The 14,680-nt window shown below is 44.3% G+C and overlaps 1 protein-coding gene across 1 annotated transcript in view; it reads left to right on the top strand.

Annotated features, from left to right (window-relative positions):
- The window catches only part of LOC134936689 (zinc metalloproteinase-disintegrin-like lachestatin-2), a 199,929-nt gene that overhangs the window by 80,416 nt on the left and 104,833 nt on the right, over positions 1-14,680 (top strand). The window contains exons 9-11 of the mRNA XM_063931868.1: positions 3,461-3,630; positions 5,487-5,571; positions 7,100-7,224. Coding sequence (XP_063787938.1) covers positions 3,461-3,630; positions 5,487-5,571; positions 7,100-7,224 — 380 coding nt within the window. The remainder of the gene's footprint in view (positions 1-3,460; positions 3,631-5,486; positions 5,572-7,099; positions 7,225-14,680) is intronic.

Consider the following 14,680-nt stretch of genomic DNA (forward strand, 5'->3'; position numbering starts at 1 on the left):
ATCTTCTTGCGGTCGCTGCTGCGACCGCTTTCTTCGTTCGCAGCGTCGCTGCCCGGCAACGGGCGTCGCCGGGCAACGACGCGCCTGCACAATGCAGCTGCCACGCATGCGCAGTTCCAACCTGATCGCACAGCTGCGAGGAAGTGCAGCGTGCGATCGGGTCGGAATGACCTCCTCTGTCCACACATTGAGCTCCGCTCCCAGTCTCAGCTCTACACGCAATGTCACTAAGATGGAGGATCAGAGTATACACCTATATGCGCTTTAATCTTATGCCTCCAATGGCATTTTACCTTTAACAGCTACTGGAGGTGCACGATTCTTTAATACTGCAGTAGATACTGCTTCTGCCCAAAAATTTTTTTCCAGGCCAGCGTCACTTAGCATAGTTTGTGCTTTTTCAACAATTGTGCAGTTTGCCCGCTCACTTGCGCCATTCTGTTCCAGTGTGTAGGCAATTGTTAGCTGAGGCTTTATGCCATATTTTCTAAGGTGTATGGCTAAGACTTTGTTATCATACTCCCCACCGTTGTCTGATCTCAGGATCTTTAGTTTCAGACCCATCTGAGTCTCCACCAGGTTTTTGTATTCCACAATTTTGCTAATAACTTCACTCTTTTCTTTAATGAATTACATATGTGTCATTCTTGTGGCATCATCAATGAGAGTCATGAAATACCTGTAGCCACTGATTGATTCTACCTCCATTGGACCGCATACGTCTGTGTGCACTGGAGCTAGCTGTGTATCTGCTCTACTAACTGACAATGGAAATGGGTTGCGAGTTTGCTTGCCTTTTGTGCAACTCTCACACATGGGTCTTTCAGCATTGCTCACGATGATCCCTGTTACCATTCCATCTAGCAGTTTCTGTATGTTGTCATATCCTAGATAACCCAAGTGTTTGTGCCACAGCTCCATTGATTGCTTTGCATCAGTAGCCATCATTGCATTATACACCTCAGTGTCCAGGACATATAGTTGGTTACACCGGGTTGCTGAAGCAATAGCAGTCCCTCATTTATTTTGCATCATACAGTTGCCCTTCTCAAATTGGACTCTGTAACCCTTCTTGTCTAGGACGCTGATAGCAATGAGATTACTTCCCAAATCTGTCACGAACAATACATCTTTGATATCTGTAACAACAAATGTTTCTCCTCGAATTCTTAAATGCACTGTGATTGTCCCAGCTTGTGATGCAGTAAGGACTTTGTTTCCAATCCCTATAACTGTAGTGGGAACACACGTGTTAAAGAACTAATGCTTATTGCAACTGAAATGCCTAGTGGCCCCCGAGTCCATGTACCAGTAATCCTTCCTGTGACTATCTGCTACATTCAGTGCTGACTCGTTTGGCTTGTCACGCTGCTTCTGCGCACCACTGGAATTTTTCATCCTACATTCTGAAGCTTTATGTACTATCTTGTGACATACAAAACACTTGAACTTGTACTTTTTAGACTTTGTGCCCTTTGTGATCAAGGCAGAACCCTCAGCTATGTTTCTCGACAGGAATATGTTCTTGGAACTGTAGTAGCTTGGCCCTTACAATCTCTGTTGTCAGCTTAGTATCATTTGACTCTAAAGCAACCACCAAAAAGTCAAACTCTGGCTTCAGATTCTGCAACATAGCCATTTTCAATTCTTCCTCGTCCACCTTTCCCCCCAACAGATGCCAACTACTGGGCTATCGACAATAACTTATCAATATAATTGTTCATGTCTTTGCAGGCACTCAGTTTCGTTCCATATAACCTGCATCTCAAACTTATCCTTCTCATTAGACCTTTGTCTTCATACACATTTTGCAGGGCTGTCCACATGTGCTTATCTGACACTTTCCCACTGATTATTGAATAGACATGCTGCTCCACAGCTAAACCTATCGTCCCGATGGCTCTGTCTACATCATCTGGGTTTGGACCTGCTCCTGGGTCTATTGTGACCTTCCACAACTTTTCCTGCTTAAGCTGCATGGCAAACTTTCATGTAGCATAGTTCTCTGAACCTTTCAGCTTAGCAAAGTTCATACTGTGTCCTGTGTTATACATCTTCTCTGCACTTGAATAAAATGTCACTTTAAACTTTATCTGTGTTATTACTCAAAATACTCAGGGGTTAATCTTCAGGCATGCGGGTCTGGTCCCATAACCTGTTGGCAGAGTATTGTGGTGCCTGGTGCAGTGACGTTAGTCCACACACTTAATGAGTTTGAACAGTAATGCAGGTTTATTCAGTAAACACACAGGTGACTTGGATGTATTTTTGGTATAGGCAATTTAGCCTCTTACTGTATATCAGACAAGGTTACACAGCAATGGTAGCGGTACTTATCAGTCTGTTCGTGTGGCTGTGGTATATCAGCAGGGGATGTCTGCAGTGGTAAAGGGATGGAGGACTGCGTGGCCGTGCAGTCTGACTCCCGCTGTGAAGGAGGTGCGCCGCCCGGCTCTATGAGAGCTCCGGAGGCGCGATACATGCAAGAACACTGTAAGTCTCTCACTCTGTTCACACATTGAGCTCCGCTCCCGGTCTCAGCTCTACAGGCACTGTCACTAAGATAGAGGATCAGAGTATACACTAAACTCCACCTCCGAGAGACACTGGCACTAGGAAACAAACACTAGGGGATGCGCCCATTGGATCCTATTGTAAAAGGAGACAGGCACAGAGCTCACTATATACTAACACTGACCTCCTGGGTAATGTACCTGGAAGTGCCCACAGCTCTATGGTGCCCCATGTAGGCACTAGTCCTGTTTGATATGTTCTCTGTTTTAGTATGTAAATGTGGGTTGGGAAGGGAGTGTGATTCCTGACATCTTTATTTCATGAAATAACACTGCTTCTGTTTTTATCAGATTTCAGAAAACAAAAACAGGAGTTTGATTTACTTTGTGATGCCAAACTAAAAAATACCCGTAGCTCCAGATAATTAATTTAGGGCGTAATTCAGACCTGATCGCAGCAGCAAATTTGTTAGCTAATGTACAAAACCATGTGCACTGCAGGGGGGACAGATATAACATGTGCAGAGAGTTAGATTTGGGAGTGGTGTGTAAAAATGAAGCAGCCAGTATTTACCCTGCACAGAAACAAAGTAACCCACCCAGATCTAACTCCCTCTGCACATGTTATATCTGCCCCCCCCCCCCCCCCCCGAGTGCACGTGGTTTTGTCCAGTAGCTAACAAATTTGCTGCTGCTATCAGGTCTGAATCAGGCTGGAAATATGATTTTATTCTTAACCAATCAAGTGCCACCCTCCTGTACTGGCTGAAGACAAGAGGGTACCTCTAGCTCAATTGCTATAAATAAAGTTATCCGTTTTATCCTGCCAGATGTATTCCCAAACTTTTTATATCTTAAAAAGAACAATATTTTAGTCTTTGTAGACTCTAAAAAATGTGGGATTTGCAGTAGTAGACTGCCCTCATTCTGTCCAATCTCATTGACAGGTGTATAAGCAAATAAATACTTTTGTGGCTTTGATCGGAATGGAAATCTGGGACACAAGAGACCAATTTCAGGTAGTTTCATCACCTTCAAGCAATCTAGACCTCTTTTCTAAGTGGAGGACGGAGATACTGCTACCCAGGAAAGATCATGACAACGCTCAGTTCCTAACGTAAGACTCTCCTGAGAACCAGATCCTCAGACAAATGAATTTTTCTTATTAACACACCAGGGCTTGTGCAGATAGCAAGATCAGGGAGGCAGCAAAATTCATTGAAATGGAGATACAGATGTATCCACCGTTATCTTGAGTAGTTTTCTGTGCCTAGTCAAAACATGATTTATTAGCATAAACCCTTCAGGTATTGTTCTCAACTGCAATACAATACAGAGAACAATACAGCAGGGGATTAAGTAATTACAGCAGGGGATTAAGTCTGACTGGCCAGTCACAGTTAATCCTATTAACCGTCAAGATAAATGTGGATACATCTGTATCCACCTGTTATAAGATAATGCCCATCTCCCACTGGCGGTTCTCTAACAGCTAAATCTGCTGCTAAGAGTATAATCATTTTGTAATCCTACACATAATTTGTAACGTTTTAAGAGCACTGATTGGTCGCACACGTGGAGAATCAGCGCAGTGGCAGATCCTCACTATTGGACCTCTGCCGCTCTGATACTCAGGATGGAAGAGTTATTGTTATAGATAAATAGATGTGTTAGTCCGTCTATTCTTATATGACTAAGAAGAGGGAAACCAGGTTATATGGACATGGGGAGTCATTCCGAGTTGTTCGCTCGTTGACGATTTTCGCAACGGAGCGATTAAAGCAAAAATGCGTATGCGCATGGTTCGCAGTGCGCATGCGGTTAGTATTTTAACACAAAACTTAGTAGATTTACTCACGCCCGAACGAAGATTTTTCATCGTTGAAGTGATCGGAGTGTGATTGACAGGAAGTGGGTGTTTCTGGGCGGAAACTAGCCGTTTTCTGGGAGTGTGCGGAAAAACGCTGGCGTGTCAGGGAAAAATGCGGCAGTGTCTGGAGAAACGGGGGAGTGGCTGGCCGAACGCTGGGTGTGTGTGTGATGTCAAACCAGGAACGAAACTGACTGAACTGATCGCAATCTGTGAGTAGGTCTGGAGCTACTCAGACACTGCTAAGAAATTTCTATTCGCAATTCTGCTAATCTTTCATTCGCTATTCTGCTAAGCTAAGATACACTCCCAGAGGGCGGCGGCTTAGCGTGTGCAATGCTGCTAAAAGCAGCTAGCGAGCGAACAACTCGGAATCACCCCCATGGTGCACCATTTCAAACATAACCTTTATTTTACTTACCTATAACAGTTTAATGGTGACATACAAATCAGCAAAATTAGTAACATTTAGAAAGTTTACAAAAAGATGAGACAGCGATTTAAAGGTCAGTGCTGTGCATTATACAACCCTATACTGCATTGGTTACAATATAAAGCTTTGTGTTTGGGGTGTCTGTCTCTCAGTTGGTCCCTAATATACTGTATGGTGGCCAGGGATGTTAATGGGAATATTAGATACTTTTGCAGGTGCAGTGATAAATTATAATAATACAGGTTGAGTATCCCTTATCCAAAATGCTTGGGACCAGAGGTATTTTGGATATGGGATTTTTCCGTATTTTGGAATAATTACATACCATAATGAGATATCATGGTGATGGGACCTAAATCTAAGCACAGAATGCATTTATGTTACATATACACCTTGTACACACAGCCTGAAGGTCATTTAATATAATATTTTTAATAACTTTGTGTATTAAACAAAGTTTGTGTACATTGAGCCATCGAAAAACAAAGGTTTCACTATCTCACTCTCACTCAAAAAAGTCCGCATTTCGGAATATTCCGTATTTCGGAATATTTGGATATGGGATACTCAACCTGTAATAATTATTTGAGAAAATGTCATAATGTTAATACTTAATACAATTAATAAATATATATTGTATTCGTATTGTTTCTGTTTTTGTGTCTTGCAGTGACATTGACTTTGATGGTACCACAGTTGGTCTGGCCTGGATCGCTACCCTCTGCAGTCGTACCCATTCCTCAGGAGTTAACCAGGTAAGGCATATAACACTAAAGGCAGGGGCAAACGCATGATTTCTGGAGGCTGTTTCCAAATGTTTGATTTTAAAGCAATTGTTGCCAGCCCATGAAGGATGCATAATTAGCATGTGACAAGCTATAGTCTGAACCTGTTTATGGAATACAGTATTTCAGAGTTCAGACTGAAATACTGCGATGATTGAGCACTCGGATCCACAGACACACAAACAGCAGACATGTAGGAAAATCTACTGCCACTGGCCATGTGGGCATACTGCTTGTAGTGGTAACTGGCCAGGCTGTGGGGAAGGGGGGTTTACAGGCAGCTGGAAACCCCCCTGTGTTTGCCTATGGAAGGATGACTTGGACCCTCTTTGTCACCCCTGTCTGTCCCCCACTCCCCTTTAGATTGTAAGGTCTCACAAGCATTGCTGTGGGGAGCTTTCCCAGGTCCCAGTAATGAAGGGAGCGTGGCCTAATCACTGGAGGTGTGACCAAGCCCCCTTTAAAACAAATAATTATAGGAATTACTTTTTAAGGACAGCAAAGTGATGCCAACCTGGACGGACAGGTTGTTCTTTTCCTTCCCTCACTTATACCATCATCTCCTCCCAACTGCTAACAAACGTTGGGATTTGGCGGCCCTGCTGCTCATTGTTTGTATGAGGACGGCTGCTGCAGCAGTGTTTATAAACCATGTACATGTCCTGCAATGTTCTGCACTGTAAGTCACTATTTACTTGTTTTGTTCATTCTGCTTCTATGTGCCCTGTAAGGTGCTGTGGACCCCTTGTGGCACCATATAAATAAATAATACTAATGAATAATAATAGATTCCGGTGGTCATTCCGAGTTGTTCGCTCGCTAGCTGCTTTTAGCAGCATTGCAAACGCTAGGCCGCCGCCCTCTGGGAGTGTATCTTAGCTTAGCAGAATTGCGAAGGAAAGATTAGCAAAACTGCTACTAAAAATTTTCAAGCAGTTTCTGAGTAGCTCCAGACCTACTCCTACATTGCAATCACCTCAGTCCATTTAGTTCCTGGTTTGACATCACAAACACGCCCTGCGTTCGGCCAGTCACTCCCCCCGTTTCTCCAGACACTCCTGCGTTTTTGCCTGACACGCCTGCGTTTTTTAGCACACTCCCGGAAAACGCTCAGTTACCACCCAGAAACGCCCCTTTCCTGTCAATCACTCACCGATCAGCAGTGCGACTGAAAAGCGCTGCACAAACAACAGCAAAACTGCTAAGTTTTTAGTTAAATAACTAAGCGCATGCGCGCTGCGTACCATGCGCATGCGCATTTAGCAACAAATCGCAGCATAGCGAAAATCAGCAATGAGCGAACAACTCGGAATGACCACCTCCTTCCCATCCTCCTCATATACATACAGCTGTGGATAACCACATTCTCGTTACACCTGTGAATACATTTTTAAGAGAGCTGATGTGATTATATTTAATGTAATCTGTCCAACATGCAAGAGAAACAGAGACCAAGAGATTGGAGTTCATGTTAAATCATCCCATTATATGTCCTCAGGATCACAGTAAGGATTATATTACTGTGGGTGCAACAGTTGCACATGAAATGGGACACAACCTAGGAATGAATCATGATGACAATGCGTGTGGTTGCAACACTTGTGTCATGGCGCCTGTCTTAAGGTTAGTGAACTCAAACACAGACATTTTTAAAATAAACACATGATGGTTACATCTCTGTACAATTTAAATGCATTGTACCCCTAAACGATTGCTTACATAACTGTGCTACATATCATAACCCCAGGCTATTGTATTATCACACATACGGTATATGATTTTGACAGAAGGGATCTCGCAGGGAATAAAGGTATTATCTAACACAACAATTAGCAGCATCAGAATGGAGATTGCCGCAAGGAGACTAATGAGCATATTTATTAATTATTGGGTCAGAGACCCGGTAGTTATAATTTCTTATTTGTGTTATTCGCTGAAATAGGGAAGTAATGATTACCCGGGTGTATTAAAAACACCCGCATGGACAGAGGCTAGAAGTGAACGAAGTAATCGATAATGCAACCACTTAATTTCTCATTCGGGAGCTTGGCGCACCACTGCTTATGTACGGTGTGCTGATCCGGTATGTGGAAGTGGAGAGTGCTGGAGAGTAACTTGCGGACTGTAGCCCATAGTCCACAACAACTAACACCATATGAAGATGGTATTACCGACCGGGTCCAAGCTCTGGAAAGCTGTGTATTCTGGAGCTTGGAAGATTTGGCCTCCAGGATGCTATGTATACCCCAGTATAACTGTGCCTCCCTCCATACAGTTACACGGCTGTCTCCATGATGCTATGTATGGAATATATGTGTTACCGGCGGACGGGATCCTGTCTGTCATAAACCCGGCCTTGACAAAACAGATGTGAAACATGCACGTAGGCACTTCATGGCGGTGCCAGGATGCCCTCCCGTTCAGTGTTTAATGTTACAATGTTGCAATATATTATTCTTTATGTAACACCCAAAGTATAAGTTCTGAATACCACATGAACCAATTGCCTACTGATAAATAGAGCAGTTATTATGGGCTGATACTAAGTGATATAGTTACTGGCAGTTTTTGAAATGCATGGTCTCTTCAGGGGCATTATCTCTGTGACAGTATATTAATGCCACACACAAATATATACTGCCAGCTAACTTTGAATATAGAATATATGCAGGAGTGAAGCTGTTGAATCCAATTTGTAGCCGAAGATAGAGCATTGATGCCAATATGAATGTATTAATGTAATTACATAGCAACAAACCTGTAGAGTATCTGTTTTGTGAGACTAGTATCAGGCTTTGATGAGAAGTGCAGGAACAGTGTCAAATTATAGAACTTATTTTACTGGGTTATTTACACTACAGTCCCAGTTTATAATGTTAAAATATAACATTATCATTCTACTGAGATACTCCAAATAGAAAATGACAGTTGTTCACAGCAATAAACGTACCATAAAACCATTCTATGTGGCACTATAGCACAAGTTTATGAAGATTGAGCTTGTAACTACATGGCAACTTTGTTTAGTATCTCTGTTACTTCATTGCTAATTCACACTAGAACTATGGGGGTGATTCAATTTCAGACCTGATCGCTGAGCTGCTATGTTGCTGTCCTGTGATCAGATAGTCACCGCCTCCAGGGGGAGTGTAAATTCGCAAGTGTGCGATCACATGTGTACGCGGAGCAAAAAAATACACTTTGTGCAGTGTGTGCACAACCTAGGACTTACTCCTCCAGTGCGATGAGAACAGGCTGATCGGGGCCGGAGCTGACGTCACACACCTTCCCTGAAAACACTTGGACACGCCTGCGTTTTTCCGGACTCTTCCTGTAAACGCTCAGCTGCCACCCACAAACGGCCTCCTCCTGTCAATCACTTTGCGAACGCCCGTGCAATGAGATTATTCGCACCATCTCGTTGCTGACTGGCGATGCCCGTTGTTGTTGTATAACACGTGTGCGCATTGCGCTGCATACTCATGCGCAGTTACTACCTGATCGTCCGCTGTGCGAAAACACACAGCAGCGATCAGATCTGAATCACCCTCTATGTAACTACTGCAACAAGCTCATGATTCAGTTACATTTTTGGACATTTACCTCAAATACTAATCCTATTTACTACCGGTATTGCTGAGTATTTATAGTAGTTAGGAGGATACAGAATGTATTAGGGATATATGGAAATGATTTCGTCTGTGCAATAGTTGAACTGCCCATCATCAGAGCCAGCAGAGTTTCATCTTATATCCTCTCATCTATAGGGTGGTCATTCCGAGTTGTTCGCTCGTTGCCGTTTTTCACAACGCAGCGATTAGGTGGAAAATGCGCGTGCACATGGTACGCAGCACGCATGCGCTAAGTTATTTAACACAAAACTTAGTAGATTTGCTGTTGTTCGTGCTGTGCTTTTCAGTCGCACTGCTGATCGGTGAGTGATTGACAGGAAGTGGGTGTTTCTGGGTGGTAACTGAGCGTTTTCCGGGAGTGTGCTAAAAAACGCAGGCGTGTCAGGGAAAAACACAGGAGTGTCTGGAGAAACGGGGGAGTGGCTGGCCGAACGCAGGGCGTGTTTGTGACGTCAAACCAGGAACTAAACGGACTGAGCTGATCGCAATCTAGGAGTAGGTCTGGAGCTACTCAGAAACTGCAGCAAATTATTTAGTGGCAATTCTGCTAATTTTTCGTTCGTTATTCTGCTAAGCTAAGATACACTCCCAGAGGGCGGCGGCCTAGCGTGTGCAATGCTGCTAAAAGCAGCTAGCGAGCGAACAACTCGGAATGACCACCCTAGACAATTGTATTTGAAGAGATAGACTTGCACAGTGGATGTGACTTACAACATTATTATTTAGCCATAAGATAAGCAAGAATCTAACCACTGTTACCATATGTATACCAATGATAAAGCTCCTAAATTATTGTCTGCGTTATACATGGCATATAGGGGGTCATTCTGACCCGTTTGTTCGCTGCGTTTTAACGCAGCAGAGTGAACGGGTCCCTGCTGCGCATGCGCCGGCGCCGTCCTACGCTGGCGCATGACAGACGGCCGAAGGCCATAGCAGGAAAGCGATCGCCTCTGCCTGATTGACAGGCAGAAGCGATCGCTGGGCGGGAGGGGTCGTAACGGCGGCGTTTGGCTGCCGTTTCGTAGGCTTGGTCCGGCCAACGCAGGCGTCGCCGGACCGAACGGGGGCCGGGCACGCTAAAGCTGTGCTGTCCGGGAGCTACTCGTGAAGTGAAAAGGCATCGCCGCTGTGCGATGCCTTTTCACTTCTGCGAGGGGGGCCGGCACTGACATGCGGGGCGGATTAGCCCTGTGCCGGGCGTCCCCCCCCGCATGTCAGTGTGAATGATCGTAGCTGTGCTAAATTTAGCACAGCTACGATCAACTCGGAATGACCCCCATAGTCTAATAATACGGAGCATCTAAAAGGATATATGTCCATTGTTAGCAAACTCATGTTCAGGAGCGCTGATGCTCATTAAATTTTTGCTAATATCTACATAATGATATCTACGTAATAGGCGCTAAATGGGAACTTCTATCAGATAATTTATTTATATCCCAAGTAAACCTAATGTACAATCCTAATAATTTGCTGGGAACCACAATGCTCAATAATAAGTGATACAATTGGTATCTTGAGAATAAACTCAAGTAATATCTTATAACGCTTAGGGGGTAATTCAGAGTTGATCATAGATGTGATAAATTTAGCACATCTACGATCAGTTACTCTAACATGCGGGGGGACGCCCAGCACAGGGGTAGCCAGCCCTACATGTCAGGCCCTACCTCTGCCCCCGCACAGGTACAAAAGCATTGCACAGCAGCAGTGCTTTTATACCTGGCGAGTAGCTTCCTACCTGCACAGCTCCTGTGCTCTGGCAGGGAGCTGCCCGCTATGTCCTGGGTTGCAGCGGCTGCGTGTGACATCACGCAGCCGGTGCAGGCCGCCCCCCCAGTGGTCCGGACACGGCTCCGTTGTCCAGACCGTGCCCCACCAACAGCATTCTAACGCTGTTGGCACGCCCCCTCCCGCCCCGCGACCGCCTCTGCCTTTCAATCAGATAATTGGCTATCAGCATCTCACTGGGCTCCCAGAGTGCGCACTCGCAGTGCGGCAGCTGCGCATGCGCCCTCCCCAAAGTAATTCAGACTGCGATCACTGCTACTGCAGTGATGCAATCTGAATTACCCCCTTAGTGGCTATATTGTGATACAGGTTGAGTATCCCATATCCAAATATTCCGAAATACGGACTTTTTTGAGTGAGACTGAGATAGTGAAACCTTTGTTTTCTGATGGCTCAATGTACACAAACTTTGTTTAATACACAAAGTTATTCAAAATATTGTATTAAATGACCTTCAGGCTGTGTGTATAAGGTGTATATGAAACATAAATGAAATGTGTGAATGTACACACACTTTGTTTAATGCACAAAGTTATAAAAAATATTGGCTATAATTACCTTCAGGCTGTGTGTATAAGGTGTATATGTAACATAAATGCGTTCTGTGCTTAGATTTAGGTCCCATCACCATGATATCTCATTATGGTATGCAATTATTCCAAAATACGGAAAAATCCGATATCCAAAATACCTCTGGTCCCAAGCGTTTTGGATAAGGGATACTCAACCTGTATAAATATTGAGATCACGTATTACGATTATTGGAGTATATATCTTACTGTTCTCAATATCCAAACTCATAAGGATATAAATAAAGGTTGTTGTATCTGGATTATCAGCAACTTTCGAATGGCCCTGTGGCAAATAATTGTTATCTCCTTGTTGAAAGTAGTCCCATAGATAACTATGGGTATTTACATATGTACAAGCCAATAAAAGCTCTAGTATAATAATTATTACTATTATTATTATTACATTTTATTTATAAGGCGCCACATGTGTTTCGTAGTGCCGTACAAAGGACAGTACAGGGGACAAAACATTGCATTACAGATACAGTAAATAAATAACAGAAATAGAGTACAGGTAACAGAGCACCACACATTCTCAAGACATAATACAGCTAAGATGTAAGTATTGAGGGAGTGATCATCGTACTACTAGAGGCTGGTGGCCATAGACGGAGATGAGCCTTTACTAGCAGGATAAAGATGGTCGTTGAGTAGGGGAGAGCTGTGAGTGAAATGTGTTGAGACGAGGGCTTAGATAACAAGAGGAAAGAGGGCCCTGCTCTGAAGAGCTAACAATCTAATGGGGAGGGGCGACAGACAGATGACAAGAGGTGCAGGCAAGTGGGAGGTAGCCTGATGGCAGTATGCAAGCAAAGCTGAGATGTTCACAGCATGAGAAGGGGGGTGGAGGCGCGGCTTCAGCACTGGGTTATGTATCGGGAGGGTATGCTTTGATGAATAGGTGGGTTTTTAGTGCCCGTTTGAACCTTTGCAAGGTTGGGGAGAGTCTAATGGAGCGGGGGAGTGCGTTCCACTGAAGGGGTGCAGCACGGGCAAAATCCTGAACTCGTGCATGGGAAGCAGTGACCAGGGCGGTGGAGAGGCGACGGTCATTAGTCGACCGTAGGGGGCGGGAGGGAGTATGAAGGGAAAGGAGGTTGGAGATGTAGGGAGCAGTGGAATTAGAGATGGCCTTGTATGTGAGGGTGAGGAGTTTGAAGAGCATTCTGTAGGGGAATGGGAGCCAGTGTAGATTTTGTTGAAGGGGAGTGGCAGATGTGGAGCGGCGGGAGAGGAAGATAAGCCTAGCTGCGGAGTTCAGGACAGATTGGAGGGGAGCAAGATGGGAGCAAGCGCGGCCAGTGAGGAGGACATTGCAGTAGTCAAGTCGTGAGATGACCAGTGAGTGGATGATGAGTTTAGTTGCACTCTGGGAGAGATATGGCCTGATACGAGCAATGTTGCGTAGCTGGAAACGACAGGATTGTGCCAGAGCTTGGATGTGGGGTGCAAAGGAGAGGGAGGAGTCAAGAGTGACGCCCAGGCAGCGGAGTTGGGGAACGGGGGAGATGGTGGTGTTGTCAACAATGATGGAAATATTGGTTGGGGGTGTTGCTCTGGATGGGGGGAAGATGATGAGTTCCGTTTTGTCCATGTTGAGCTTTAGAGAGCGTTCAGACATCCAGGAGGAGATTGCAGAGAGGCAGCTGGAAACCTAGCATAGTACAAAAAGCATGTAATGGGTGGATGTCAAAGTTGAAGCAGTGAGAGATTGTCAATACCTAGCATAGTACAAAAAGCATGTAATGGGTGGATGTCAAAGTTGCAGCAGTGAGAGATTGTCAATACCTGAGGAAGACAAAGAGAGGGCAGAGGTCACATCAGCTGAGGCATCTCCGTATATCTCCAAAGATTATATTATACTTTGCACTAGCATACTTAGCAACTAAAATGCTTGCAGCCTAAGATGCTTGCAGCATTGATCTATACTAGTTAAAAAAAAACACAGAGAACCACGAAACGCTTTAGACTAACCCTAGATGACCTCTATTTAAGATAAGATATACATATATCTTTTATTTTTATATACATTTTTATTTATATGCTTAAATATATGTCAGATGTGAGTATTTTTATCAATTTTTTTCATATTTTTAATGCTCCTGTTGTTATAATAAATTGTATATATATTTTTTTATACATTGGGTATTGATCCTTTTATTATATATAATATAAACACCATTGGTCGCTTAGAATCGTCCTCTTTTCCTATACAAAAGATTTTCTTCAGGGACTTACCACCCCTGTGTACTTGGGGGAGTAGCTGACGCCCATATAGATTGCGGAGTGTTTCTCTACATTGTGTGTGTGTGTGTGTGTGTGTGTGTGTGTGTGTGTGTGTGTGTGTGTGTGTGTGTGTGTGTGTGTGTGTGTCTAAAACAATTTTTTTATTGCCAGATAATATTTAGGCATTATTTTACTCGCAAGTGGCACAATATTTTTCATCATAGACATTTTATATTTCATTGTTCACTTTATATTTCTGTTCTTTATTTTTCACATTTCAAGGCATTTTTAATAATACTATTAAATGTTAAATTTTAAAGCTATAGATTTTTTTCACAAGTGCGCCAACCAAGAGGCAATCCTTTCTTGCTCTTTGCTGGATCCTGGCCACCAGTATGCCGGCAGCGGGGCAAGCGCTAGAAAGACTCTTGCGGGCTCGCTGCGCTCGCCACAGGTTATATTCTCCCTCTATGGGTGTCGTGGACACCCACAGGGGGAGAAAAGCCTGTGGCCCCGGTATTCCGATGGCGGCATCTCACTGCATGTCGGGTTTCCAGCGTCTCGTGATCACCTCCCCTATGTACACCCCCCTGTAACTGTGCATCTCTCCATACAGTTATACCCCTGTCTCCATGATGCTATGCACATCCATACCTCCCAACTTTGTGGAGGTAGGAAGAGAAACTTCGGCACTGTGTAGCTGCGCCTGCCCCAGGAAAAAGGGGTGGTGACCTTAGTAAATGGATGTGGCTTCACAGCAATGCCGCGATAGTGAGCCACGCCCCCATTTCCCATCACTATGGGGGCATGACCAGTGCTCTGTGAGTTGCTGGCATGCCCCCAGTCCCTCTTGTC

Source organism: Pseudophryne corroboree, chromosome 6 (assembly GCF_028390025.1).
Source record: "Pseudophryne corroboree isolate aPseCor3 chromosome 6, aPseCor3.hap2, whole genome shotgun sequence".
Taxonomy (NCBI): Eukaryota; Metazoa; Chordata; class Amphibia; order Anura; family Myobatrachidae; genus Pseudophryne; species Pseudophryne corroboree.